General features: G+C 43.3%; 1 protein-coding gene across 1 annotated transcript in view; it reads left to right on the forward strand.

The window, feature by feature from the left end:
• Positions 1–525: 525 nt before the first annotated feature.
• The window catches only part of BRINP2 (BMP/retinoic acid inducible neural specific 2), a 53169-nt gene continuing 39231 nt past the window's right edge, over positions 526–14463 (forward strand). Inside the window, exon 1 of the mRNA XM_033197464.1 lies at positions 526–870. Coding sequence (XP_033053355.1) covers positions 602–870 — 269 coding nt within the window. The 5' untranslated portion in view covers positions 526–601. The remainder of the gene's footprint in view (positions 871–14463) is intronic.

Genomic DNA, 14463 nt, shown 5'->3' on the forward strand with positions numbered 1-14463 from the left:
CGCTCTGTCGCCCAGACTGGAGTGCAGTGGCCGGATCTCAGCTCACTGCAAGCTCCGCCTCCCGGGTTTCTGCCATTCTCCTGCCTCAGCCTCCCGAGTAGCTGGGACTACAGGCGCCCGCCACCTCACCCGGCTAGTTTTTGTATTTTTAGTAGAGACGGGGTTTCACCATATTAGCCAGGATGGTCTCGATCTCCTGACCTCGTGATCCGCCCGTCTCGGCCTCCCAAAGTGCTGGGATTACAGGCTTGAGCCACCGCGCCCGGCCAAGCATCTTTCTTAAGTTTCTCTCTAAGCCTCATCTTCTCATCTGTGAAATGATGGCAATACTGTTTCCTCACATGTTAGTTTTAAAGATTGAATGAAATGATGTACCTCAAGCACTTAGCTAAATGCCTAAAACCAAGTTGTGTTACTAGGATAAAGGATTTCCAGAATGGGCCCAACCCAATTATAAGTGATGCTCACAGGCCCATGGGGTAAGACCAGGGTGCCCAAATGACATCGCCTTTTGTACTTTTCTAGCTCTGAGCCCTGGAGGAGCAGCACGGAGCGGGAGAGCGTGGCGAGAGAATGAAGAAACCAACCGCCCGGGAGAAGCATGAGGTGGCAGTGTGGCACTCAGTTTAGAGGGCTTCGGCCGGCAGTGGCCCCATGGACAGCCCTGCTGGCACTGGGCCTGCCTGGCTGGGTGTTGGCTGCCTCAGCCACGGCGGCTGCTGTGGTCCCCGAGCAGCATGCCTCTGTAGCTGGCCAGCATCCCCTGGACTGGCTGCTCACAGACCGGGGCCCCTTCCACCGCGCTCAGGAGTATGCTGACTTCATGGAGCGGTACCGCCAGGGTTTCACCACCAGGTACAGGATCTATAGGTAAGTGGGGGCCTCCACTGAGACAGGGGCTTCCCTAAGAACCCAACCTGCACAGCCCCTGCTGGTGTGCCAGCCCAAACCCCTAAGCGGGCTGGAATGCCCTCAAACTGAACTAGAGGTGAAAGCTGGAGGAACAACAGGCAGGGAAAATAAGCCTACCATGTTAGTTTTTAAAAAAAGAAAGAAGAAAACACATACAAGCTGGAAAACCTGCTGATGCCTCCTGGGGAACTTAGCAAAAGGGTTTCTATTTATAGGTTGTGCTGCTTATAAATTGAGGACAAATCAGGCAGCATGGAGTCAGCGTGTGGCCCAGGCTGCCGTAGGAGGTCAGAGTCAAATGCTGGGGCCAGGTTTTAACTAATGGGTTAGATAATTTCATGACTTGTAATTACTTAGACATACAAACAAAGGAAGAGCAGCTCCAGGTCCTGCCTTAGAGGTCTGGGGAGCCGTGCAGGGTCAGGAACAAACCTGTCCTTACCCTTTGTCAACACCCCAGGCTCTACAGGCCTTGTGGGGAAAAGGGGTTAGGCCCTTTAGGCCCATGCCCAGAAGCATCAGAGCTGAAAGTCAGACTCCTGAGACCTGCCTAATTCATCATCAGGTGGAATAAGCCAGGCACATATTCCTGGCTGCTGGACCAGCACTTCAAAAATAGAGTGCTCCTCCACGTGCCCACCTCCAGGGCTCCCACAGTGCACCAGTGAACTCAAACTTCCCTTCGATCCCTCTGTCCACTTGCCCCCTTGTCATCTCTCCCCTTACCTGCATCTTCAGATAACCCTGGGAGCTTTGGTGATTTTTTTCTTTGTTCAAAGACATTTATTTTCTAATTCAGATTAGTTAGTTTTTAATGCAAAAAGAAAAAAAAAACATGAAAAAGCACAAAGAGAAACAAAAACACAAAACCATCCATTCTTTTGGCAACTAAAGGTTACTGTTGTTAACATTTTGGCATATGCATTTCTAGTCATATGAACGCACTAATGTTTTTGGACCTCTTGCTAGATTTAGCACCTTGCATGCCTTATGTAAAGTAGCTCCAACCCTGTGTTGGAAGAACAGTTATTCTCCCCATTTTACAGATGGGGAAATTGAGGCCCAAAGAAGTTAAGCAACTTGCTGAAGGGCACAAAGCTAGTGAATAGTGGAGCCAGGATTAGCTCACAAGGGGGCAGATTGCAGTGTTTGGGTTCTGAAAATATATTTAGAAACATGTTCTTTTCTCTGGGAGTTCTTTTTTAACATCTGCAGTAACGACACAACCACTTTAGATTTGTAAGGGGTCTCAGAAGTATGGTTTTAAGAGTATTCAGTACAGTATAAGAAGATTCCCAAATGGTAAAACAGCGGCCATTTATAGAGGCCATTCACCTGCTTCAAAATTCCCACACTTGGGTGCAGACAAAGGAGCAAGGCTGGAGATATTTGAGGGGCTGGTACTTTGTGGACCCAGAGATTCCTAGAAACAAAATCCTACTCTTAGGAATTGCCTCCCCAGCTGTCCTTTCAGGCCATTTTTCTCCCACTGGGCTTAGATGCAGTCTGGTCCTGGAAGAGACTGCAGTTCACACTCCCTGATTTGGTGATTCTGGCCCCTGCCATCTTCCAAGAGCCACAGCAGAAATTCACACAGCATCACCAAAGCAGAGAGCACCAACTCAGGCTGGGAGGGACTGAGTTGATACCTGCTCAAATAAAAGCAGATGAGTAGAAGAGGAACAGAGTAGAGGGTTAACTCAGCTGTCAGTAAACACCTAAGAATCTCAAAGAGATGGCAAATTCAGGGTGACCTTCTCTTTATTAAAGAAATTTCTTCAATCTTTCAAAAAAAAATCAGAAAATCCACTCTACAACGTGCTTAAGCAGAGAATCCCTCCAGTCCAGTAAAATAAGATTTAATTTACCTTAGACTTTTTAGTTTATCCCAAATCTCACAGAAGCATTGTTATCACCAAAAATAACTTTTTAAAAGTTTACTGGAATTGAAATCAGGCTGGGAGTCCTAAAACTACTCTCTACTTCAAGGAGCTATAGAAACTAGAGGGAACAAACTGTCAGCTTCCTTCTCCCCTCAGGAGAGTTTTCCTCCGGACAGCCTGGTAGCCACCTAGCGCCTGGGCAGCAGCTCCGAGCTGGCCCGCGGGGAGTGTCTGTAATCATTTCTGCACCATCAACTGTTCTATCAGTTGGTAATGGTTTTCTGATCATTTAATGTGACAAACTCTTACACTGTGCCGTTCTGTTTCTCTGGGGTCAGTTATTGCACATGAACCTGTACTTGGGGAAACAGTAACCAGTCATTCTGACAGGAGTGTAGTATTCTGATTTGTGACCCTTTGGTGGGGCAGAGAGAGGACAGTCACACACCGCTGCTTCAGGAGCATTCCTCGAGTTTTGCCTTTAGTGATGAAGCAAAATGGTGGCTCATGGGCCCTTATAGAGCTCTACATTATCCCAATGGGAATTCATTTTTATCCCTTCCCACTTTGTATCTAGTGGCAATTTCCTCTGGCAAATTTAGGACCTTGCTGGCATTGACTAAAGCAGGTCAAAGAAAACTGGTAAAACGTACATGGAGAATCATCCTCAAATTTCTCTCCCATTATCCAGAAGAGTTGAAGGATTTAAAAAAAACAAAGAACATCAGAAATGCTTTGAAGGGGAAATATTGGGTCTCAAACAGAATTAATGTTTTGTTTCCCCCTTTCAGGAAGCTTTTGGGACATAGAAATCAGATAGTAGCCACATGTGTCTTCCATTTAAGGAGATGCACTGTGGTAGAGAAGAATAAAACTATTATTCAAGAGGGTCAGAATATTTGGTGCAGAATCACTGGAAGGTTTCTTGCATAATAGGAAACAGACCCTCCGTTGTCTTCTACCTGTTGAACAGATCAAAACCATTGCATAGCAAGGTTCTAATATTTAACTACAAATTCCATCTATTCTTATTAGGATGTTGGAGTATGCTCTCACTTTGAGATGACTAGTCACTCTAGAATAGGTGCAGCCTCTGTAATCGTGGACCTCCAGAGATTGTCGCTCTCCTCATTACAAATTTGTATCCATACAGACGTAGGTGCTTAAGAGTGAAGGTCCTGGAGCCAGGTGACCTGGGTTCTAATCCTGGAGCTACAACTTTCTATCTGTATAATGTCAGGCAAATTACATAATTTTCTTGTCCCTCAATTTTCATATTTGTAAAGTGGGGACAGTAATAGCGCCTACCTAATGGATTAATGTGAAAATTAAAGGAGGTGGTTGATGTAGGCACTTAGGATAGTGCTTAATAAACACTGCCGATTATTATTAGGTTGTTCTCTTAAAATTAGCCTATGTAGGAAGGATAATGAGATGAGAATCATAGGTGCTTTTTTGCTTTAATGTCTGCTGAGGGCCTAGCATTCAACAGCCTATGTTAGAGGGGGGAACACTGTTCTCTTGCTTTCCTTTTTAAAGCATGTTAACCTTTACCCTTCAATCCAGCTCTTTGCTGGGAGGGGAACTCAATTGAAGAATAATTGGATCTTCTCTGGGGCACAATCTTACTGGCCTTGTGGGCTACCAGAAGAAGCAAGATGGTTTCCAGCATATGTTAAAGTTGCCATAGGTCAAGCCCTTGTGTCTAAAGTTAAGGATGGCTCACTGAGCAGGCCTTCCTTAGGCATGTCCTCCAGTGGCCGGTGACTGCTGGATCCTTTGTCCCAGGGATGAAAATCATAGTTTCAGGATATACTATGAAGAGAACAGAGACAATATGCACTCTGGTTAAGCCCTCCTAGATAACAGGATGGTCTTGGGCATCTCACCCAATTTTTGACAATCTTGTAAATTAAACATTAACCAATCTCTCAGCATATCTTTGAGCCTTGTCAAAACAAGATCTGATCTATTAGCCTATTTCTCAGACCCATCTCTTAATAGGCTCATGGTAAGAGCTAGAAGAACAGAGGTCCTGTCTCCAGTTCCATGTGTGACTTCCAGGCTCCCCATAACTTGCTCCATTCCATAGCCCCCACTGCAATAAACACTTAGAGACCAACCTTTCACGGCAGCCTTACGATGGGCTACTATGGTCTAAGGCATGTGAAATGCACTTGTTCAAGGTCAGAGAGGTAGCCAGTCACAGCCAGAAATAGCACTCAGGGCTCCTGACTTGAAGTCTCCTGCTCATTACTCTAGACCACGCCACCTCCCTTTGACTGGTAAGTGCATCTTCATCATAACACGCACCTAATCAGGCACCTAAATTGAGCTGATGCTAATGTAAATATGGTTTCTCGAAACACTCTAGTGGTAATGTTCCATTCTCTCTTTGCTACAAATCAAAGTAATGAGCAGTCTGTTTTTTTTTTATTTCTTTTTTGTATTAAGGTTTTAATAGAGAGATAATCATGGGATTGGAAAAAATCCAAGCCACTATGATGAAACACTTAAAACTCGGAAAGAATACATTAACATTAACAGAGAAAGTTGGAAATCATAGAGAATGATGAGTGGTTGGGAGGAAACCAATGCTGGATGCAATTCCAAAATATTGACCTTAGTCCTTATTACATCTATTTCTAGCTACCTCTTTTTGGAAAGGGATGGTCTGGGGATACGTTAGAAGCCAAATGTTAGAAGTCAAAACAAAATAGAATTAAATAAATATCTTTATTGACTAAAAGGGACATCATAATCTTATCATATTGTGGGATATGTATGCAGATTTGTAGAACAAAACTGAACACTAAGAAGCTATAGGGCTACCAGGGATATAATCAGGTGAATGAGGCAGTAGACAAGGCACCAGAGCAACAACCCTAAGAAAGAATATCTGGAATTCATCAGGATGAAAAATAAGACTTGGCAATGGCTTAGACGTGAAGGAAGTGCTCACCTAATTTTTGGCAACCTTGTAAATTTTGCTGACCAACCTCCCAGCAAGCTCAAAGTGCAGTCTTTGGGCCAGCAGCATTAGCATCGCCTGAGAGCTTGTTAAAAATCCAGAACATCAGGCTTCTCTCCAGACCTAAGGAATTAAAATCTGCATTTTAACAGGATCCCCAGATGAACAAGATGGCATCAGAGCTTGAGGAGTACTGCACTCATCTACACTAAGTGTTTGGAGATAGAGAGGGGAGCAAAAATGAAGAGGGTGGAGAAGCACAGAACGTGTACTGGAAAGACAGCACCCCCCATGATGCATTTGCAGCGGTGAGACTATTTACAGGAGGCACTGCAAAATAAAATAAAATAGGAGTCCAGAGATGGTAAATCTAGGATTTATTAGTGCCAAGACATATGAACTCATAAGAGTAGGTACAGCAGCTGGGAGAAAAGTTGGACAGCAGAAAAGGCTGGAGGGCCTAGAAGCAGCCTGTGGGTGCCTCCCGGGAGATGGGGAGGTGAGGAGGCAGACAGCAGCTGTGGAAGCAATCACAGGAGGAGCTCCAGAGCTGATTTATCATCCGGACCACGTCTCTCTGACTAACAAATACTGATTTGGATAAACAGCGAACCCTGGGAGAGGCACCATTTCCAATTAAGAGATCACAGTCCACATAAATAAACGGCAACCAAAGACAACTTCAGTCTGCCTAGGTGAATCCCAGTGATTTCCGAGGTGTGCATTATAGTCACTGAGGTAGAGAAAGGCTACATTATCGCCCGGCTGCAGGCCTCCAGAAGGAAGGCTCTAGTTCTCAGGTGGATGGGAAAAAGGAAGGAGGTTAGCTCTTCTGCATAAACCACCCGGCCCAAAGTAAACTGGCTGATCTCTGAACTTCTCACTGGGTTTGCGTTTTGACCATAAGGGAGTTTCTTGAGATGCAAGGAGATAAAGGAATGGTATACAAACTGGTGTTGTGATTTAAATTAGAGTGAAATTAGAGGCAATATGGCAACAGTGAGCCTGCAGTTCTGGTCACAGGCACTATTTCTCAGTCCACAGGGGTGAGAAGGTAGGAGAGGGACAGAACAAAATGTTTAGAGGTTGCTTTAGCAAAGAGTCCAGTACTGCCTAAACACACAGGCCCTATAACATAAATACCTAACCTAAATGGCAGACCTAGCACAAGGCATCTTAGGCCTTCCACCCAAGGAATTTTAACCCAGAAGTATCTGGGCGACAAGCCTAGCATGTCCTTATCCTTGGGCAGAATTCTGTTTCCACTTCTGGCATACAAACATACCACATCAGTGCAGCAGACCCATATGGAACCCTCCTATGTGCATACAAAGAACCGAATGAAAAGGCATTCTGCTCTCTTGGAACAAGGATAAATATTACATAAACAAACAGCTATAATTCAAGAACATAAATAGAGACATATTCATTCAACACCCATTTTTGAGGGCCAGCTTAGTGCTTATTATTGCACTAGATTCTGATAATAGACTGTAAACAAGGTGGACAGAGTTCTTGATCTGATGGCACTTACAGATAAGTAAGCAAGTGCTAGATTGCTCTGCACAGAAAGGTCAAGGAAAGCTGGAATAAAAAGTAACACATAGGCAAAAACTATGTGGATGACTGGAGACTCCAGGTGGAGGCTTGTGGAATGGTGTTGTAGTCACAGGAGCAGTGTAAACAAAGGCATGGGAGCACTAGATGTGGTTTAGGAACTTAGCAGCCAGTGCCATGTCAAGAAGTGCATGACGATGCCTCTCCTTTCCCTGTTCTTCCCCACTGGTTATTTATGCCATATTTTGTCTCTCTGAAATGCCAAAAGTGTCTCTTAGACACTGATTTCTTCCAGGGTGCAAAAAAAAAAAAAAAAAAAAAAAACTCTCACCTGAAGAGGCATGTCATTTTCTAGTATTAGGGGTCAGTAAAATGAAGTAAAAATCACTGCATGTGTAGAGAAAGTAGGACCAAAAGCAACTCCTTACATTTCTGCTTTGGAAAAATGGAGCGTGAACTCTCACCTGGTGAGAAGATGGTACATAGTGCTTTAAGGTCCTGTGAGACTACCGGTTCAAATAAAAATTGGCATCATTTATGCTTGAGCAATTGGATTCAGGGTAAGGTTACCACACCGTACTTTTGCACACTTGGTCCTCTCAAGTATTTATGGAGCATCTCCTTCATGCAATGCATTATTCTAGGCACTATAGCAGAACACGAAAGACAGACAAAACAGGATACTACTGATTTCTGAGAGATTAGCAGTCCAGTTTGAGTGACAGCATTCACACCAGAAAACACACTGGGATGCATCACCTCAAATGCTAGAAAGAAGACATTTAATACATTCTCAGTGATTGATGGACAGGTTTGGTCTATGGATGCTGTGTCAGAATGAATTCTCAGGATGCCAGTCCCAAGCATCCCCAGGACACAATGGCTCTTGCCACACATTTTCCCATGTCTTTGGTGGCTATACCCAGGTTAGCCACCCTGGCTTGAGATAAGATTGCAAAGTTGATCTGTGAAGAGAAAATGTGAAAATAAAAATTTGGAAGAAACGAAGGGAGCATTCAGGATGGCCAAGGGGGGAAGGCAAGATCACTTTTGTTTTCAGATGAGATTTGGTAAGAGATCTTGAGTCAGTCAGGCAGAGGAAAAGAGGATTAAATTTTGCTTCAAGAAATAATTAATTTTATTCATGAATGAATTGCTTCTTAGAGACATGTGTGTGTGTAGAAAGGAGTGAGATAGACTTCATCCAGAAACTGTCATGACACAGATATAGGCCAACAGGGACGCTGTCTAGTCATACGGTCTTTCTCTCTCTCTCTTTAAGAGAATAGCTTTTTCTAGGTCAAGGATTCTCAATATTTTTTTCTTTATTCAGCTTCTGCCACATTTCTCTCACCTCATAGCTTCCCACATATCCCACAAGAAAATCATTTCAGTACAGGGAGCTTAGAACAGTGAGTGGCACAGGGTGGGGTGTTTCTTCATTCAGCCCATGTTTATTCAGGATTTGTGTGTGTTGGCCACTCTACAAGGGCTGGGGACACACCCTGAAGGAGACAGAGTCCAGGCCTCAGAGAGTTCTGCTTTCCAGGAAGATCCATGTATGCAAAGGATTAGAAGTGGGTGAGGCATGTGGTATAATAAAAAGTCTGGGTGAGAGGAGCTTGGCTCCCATGCCAGTTACCATCTTCTCCTCTGGGAGTAGAAACAGCTGAGTCTGTTCACAAGGAGCTGAAGATAAGTTGGGCTGCAGACAACAGCTTGGACCTGAGTCAGAGCTGGCAATGCCAGTCCTACAATCCCGCCTTTGCCCCAAACTAAATTCAACTGGGTTGTCCATCAGATTGGTTTGACCAATCCTAAGTGAAGCAACGAGAGAACCCAGCACTGGATTGTGGGGATGGGACAAGCCAGAAACCTCAGAGGGACAGCTCTGCCAAGTGAGCTGATCGTGAGGAGGGGGACATGATCAGAAGCATTTCCCATTGCTGGGCTTGAATGTCCAAGAGACAAGAGCCTTTTGTGAGCTGGGATCTGAATCCATGCACTCTACACAGTATTGAGAAATATGGATGAAAACAGCAGGCTCTCGCCAACCTCCCCAATTCTTCCATGGGAAGAAAAGAGTAAGGTGACAAAGAAAATAGATGGTCTGAAAAAATAAAAAATAGTCAAAATTTCTATTTAACTTAGGGAAAGCAAGCATTCTCCCTGTACTATGAGATATTAATGACATTAATGAACACTACTAGCTAACATATATTAAATGCTCATCATATGTACAACATTTTACTAAGTACTTTATTAACATTAATTAAAATTATCCTAGTAAGAACCCCACGAGAGTGTGCTATTTGTACACTTTCATAACAGATGAGGACACTGAGTTTTAGAGGCTGTCACACAACTGATAAGAGGAAGAGCCAGCACTCAATCAATAAGACAGGGAACTTGTTCATTAATGATCATTATTTAATGAAATAAACCACTGAGCCTGGGCTACTTAATGCTCTGAGAGAAATAGTGTCTCAGGTTGTGGCCGAGGCTCTTTGCCCTTCTTTCTTTAGGCATCCCGGTAGGTCTTTGAGATGCAGAAGGCGGGAGTGTGACCCATCTCCCTCAAAGATCCTGTCGTTCTCTCTTTCCACAAGAGTTTTCCATCTGTGCTTAAGCTCCGGGGAACCCTGAGTGGGAGGAAGCCACAGATGGATCTTCCTGAAACAATGCACCCACAGCAACTTCTGTATGTGTTGGTTGTGCACTGCTGGTGTGTTTCTACAAGGGTGCGATGTAAATGGAATTTCTGTAAATCAAATCCTCTACTGGAGGAACACTTAATGCCATTTCCAAGATGCAGTATCTTACTTCTTGCCTGGCCATGGCTTATAAAAATTCAGTGTTATGTAAATCCCTACTGCCTGACTTTAGAATCAGATAGGTACTGATTTGTAAACACACATGTCCACTTGGAAATGTCTTATTATGTCAAGGAGTATTTTCATAAATCCAGAAGAAACTTTTGGCATTGCATGCAATCTCTGCTGGTTGGTCTACTTTGTAAATTTGAATTTTCTTACAGCGATGAGATTGGTGTATGCTCTGTTACGGTCCCATTTGCCTTAACATCCACAGCACGCAGGTGAAGCAGTGAGAGAGACATAGAGGCTGAGGCCCCTGAGTATATTTTAAGATTTGTAGGCATAGTTGTGTGCAGATTAGGGCTGTTATATGTTTTGGGGAAGATTCAGGAATCTGGCAGGGGTTCCCAGCCATGTCTTCTCCTCTGTACCTGTTTAATGCTCTGTGATTCTGCCACCCTGCCAAGCTCTCCTCTGAGCCCAGAAGTGTGCCTCTTCCTCCTCCCCTGCAAAGAGCAAATAAGCTCTGGATGTGACAGTGAATCAGAGTGAGTAAGAAGTCTTATTGGCTGGGCAGGAGGCCTGGTGAGAGAAAAATGAGGTAGCCAGAACTGCTGCTCACCAAGTTCTTTGTTATGAGCCCCAGTGCCCTAGAGAATTCTCATTTTCCTTGTATCCCAGGAGAGCCTCTGCCTTACTTGGGGACACACTGGTGATGAAGGAGGGACAGGAAGAAAGTCTCTTTGGGGAGTGAGTTCTCCTGGATCCACAGAGGCATGTAAACACCTAATGATCCCTTGACATGAGTTACACAGTTGGTTTACTAGTAACACAGGTAAACTTTAGCATCATAAGCCACCCTCTTGCTTGGCTGGTTCTGTATATGTTCTAAATTGTGAGTCCGATAAAGAGGGCATTACCCTGATTTGATCATTACATGTTGCATACATGGACTGGAATATTACACTGTACCTTATAAATGTACAATTATTATATATTGATTAAAGAATAATTTTAAAACTTAAAATTCAGCAAACTACCCTTAACTTAAAAAGAACAACACTGAAAAAGAGGAGTAGAGAGGAAAAGAGGCTGTGAGAGTCCCTGAATGTTGATCTGGTTCATTGAGAAACTCAGGAATGAGTGGAACTCCATAAAAGAAATGTGACTGGAGGCTGAGAATACATTATTTTGTCTTCTGCAACCACTAGGATAGATGTGTGCATGTTGGTGCCTGCATATCACAGTCAGGCTAGAAAATGAAATCTGAGAACCACAGGGTTTATTAGCCTGGGGACAAGAGGCCAAAGCTTCACAGTGTTTGGGCATGGAAGGAAGCTTGACAACGTGGGATGGCAAATCAGGGCTAAGTGATGCCAGAATCTGTGAGTTAGAAGGAAACTTAACATCACTTATTTTCAAGCCAGTGAAGACAACCACTCTGCAGACACTCAAGAAGGTGGTCAATCAGCGCTAGCTTGAACAGTTCCAGCCATGAGGTGTTCACTGAAGCCAATTTTTATTCAGCAGCCTAAAACATTATGAAGATCTTTTGGAAATTGAATCATAGTCTTTCTTCCCATAACCTTCCCTTATTGGTCCTGATTTTGCTTTCTTTTATTTCTCTAGAATAAGTCTAACAGTCTGTTCCTCACAATAGGGCTCTAGATATTTGAAAACAGTTACTACTCTCCCCAGTTCCTCGTCAGCACTTTGTAACTTCCTTCCAGAGGTTCTTTCCTCCTCCTTCCCCTCCTCTCACATTCTCTTTCACAAGCTGTCCTTGTTTGTTTTTCCCCAACTCTCCCTTTTCCATCTTTCTTCATAAAGAAAATACATGAGACTTATTTTGAAATAAGGTTTTCTTCCTAAACCAATTCTGACTCCTAGGGAGCTTGCTTGCTTGCTCACACTTCAAAGTACTCAAGAATTTTGTCACGGATCAATATCAGTTTTTCATTTTAGAGTTTTTCAGGTCAGGCATTTCCCTCTCCCCAGACTTCTTTAACTTCTTGCATTCTGTGCCATTGTTGAAGACTAGTGACAGTGATGCCAGCTCACAGGCACATCGCAGGACACAGGGTGACTCTACTGGAGTTGAAATCTCAGTGTTTTGAGGAATGTTGGAATATGCTGGAGTTGTGTCTAGAGAATAGAGGTTTCTTATCCAAGTTCAAAGATTATATCCAGCTGTTATTCAGTTTGCTTTTGTATACCTAGATTTAGTTTGTGTGGCAAAATCATAGCCAGAGCTGAACTCATGAGGTCCTAATACACCTGTATCTCCTACACTCTTTGCCGTGCTTCTTGTATGAACAGCCACCTGGCTTTCTCAGCTAAGGGAGAGCCTATTCAGGTGGAAACAAGGCTACGTGATTAAGGGAGAGTCTAAATACAAGGTTAGGTATTACATTAGCAGCAGCAGGGCCAGGTGGCCAAGGAGAGACACCCTCCTGATGATCCACAACTGTTAACCTTAAAGTGTTAATTGAATGCAGACCCTGAGAAAAGCAACTTCCTAGGCATGCAAGTTAAGAGACAAAATGGTGAAGTATGACCTCCTGGGTACACTCCACTGGAAAAAGGAAGAAAGCCTCAGATGGGCATGCATATGACGCCAGGTCACAGGCACACCGCAGGACACAGGGTGACTCCTCTGGAGTTGAAATCTCAGTGCTTCGAGGAACATTGGAAATGTGCTGGAGTTGTGTCTAGAGAATGTTTCTCATCCAAGTTCAAAGATTATATCCAGCTGTTATTCAGTTTGCTTTTGTATACCTAGATTTAGTTTGTGTGGTTAAAATCATAGCCAGAGCTGAACTCATGAGGTCCTAATACACCTGTATCTCCTACACTCTTTGCCGTGCTTCTGATATGAACAGCCACCTGGCTACTGTAACTCCTGCCTCTTCTCCATTCTCTCCCCATCTGAGTTGTGTGGCTTCCATCTCAGAACTGCCTTTCAAATCCAGCCCCTTTTCTTTTCCCCTGGCTTCATTGTCCACCACTTGTAGTTTCCTTGCTTCTCTAATGCAACTTGCCTAAGTCCCTGTTAGTCTGTCTGTACCCCAAAAATAAAACCCAAACCCATTTTCTTAGCATAAAAGTCACTTCCAAATCCATTCATTCCCTATTTCAACAAGTAGTCAATGAATACTGACCCTCTGCCATTGATTGTGCCCCACCGTTTCTTCCTGTGTTTCTTTTGTTCCAGTCCCAATGAATACCTCCGATTTGCCCAGACACAGAAGGCCCGCTTGTTGTCCTGTGTCTTTCCATGACCCATTCCCTCTACCCCGAAAGCTCTTTCCACCTTCTCTGAGCTCCTTCTCACCTTTCAAACTCATCTAAATTATCATCGCCATGTGAAGTCTTCTTTGACTCCTACAAGAGTTAGTTTCTCCTACCTATGATTCCCCATCAGTTTGTTCGTATTTTTGCCATACGAACTTATTTTTGTGCACTCGTTTATTTCTCTTTGCTCTTCACTAGGCTCAGAGCTCCTTCAGGCAAAGAACATGTTGTATTTCACTTTTATGTCTCCTGACCCCAGCACCATGTCTGCCATGCATAAGGGCGTAATAAGAGGATGAAACCATTCAGTAGGAGTAGGATGTTCTGGGATGAAATTAGATGAAGGAGTAAACATGTGGTTGAGACTCAAGGCTCTGGAATCAGACTGACTGGGTTAAACTGCAGTTTAAATTGCAGAATCAGACTGACTGGGTTAAACTGCAGTTTAAATTGCAGAATCAGACTGACTGGGTTAAACTGCAGTTTAAATTGCAGAATCAGACTGACTGGGTTAAACTGCAGTTTAAATTGCAGAATCAGACTGACTGGGTTAAACTGCAGTTTAAATTGCAGAATCAGACTGACTGGGTTAAACTGCAGTTCTGCTGCTTTTAGTTGTGTAAATTATTTTGCATCTCTGAGCCTCATTTTTTCTCATTGGTAATATTGGTGGAATAATAGTACTTTCTTTATAGGATTATTTAGTGATAACTGAAAAAAAAAGATTTGGTTTATTTCAAGCTAAATGCTTATTCTTTTTGTGAGGGGTCACCCATTAGTAAATATGAAAAAAAGTGAGAAATCTAGAGAAGAGTACAGGGAGAAAATAAAAAGATTAATTGAGAAAGAAGAAAGAATAGGTAGTCTTACTCTATCAGACTTGCTTTATGCATAGAACTCTGTACATTAATCAGATTTATCACTTACAGTCTATATACTGCTCTCCTTAACTGTAGCTTGAGTTAATCTAGCCACTGATTTTATAGTTATAGATAGTTCAAAATAAATCATTAACAGTGACAGGTATTCT

The sequence above is a fragment of the Trachypithecus francoisi genome, unplaced genomic scaffold (assembly GCF_009764315.1).
Source record: "Trachypithecus francoisi isolate TF-2019V2 unplaced genomic scaffold, Tfra_2.0 Lachesis_group5, whole genome shotgun sequence".
NCBI lineage: Eukaryota > Metazoa > Chordata > Mammalia > Primates > Cercopithecidae > Trachypithecus > Trachypithecus francoisi.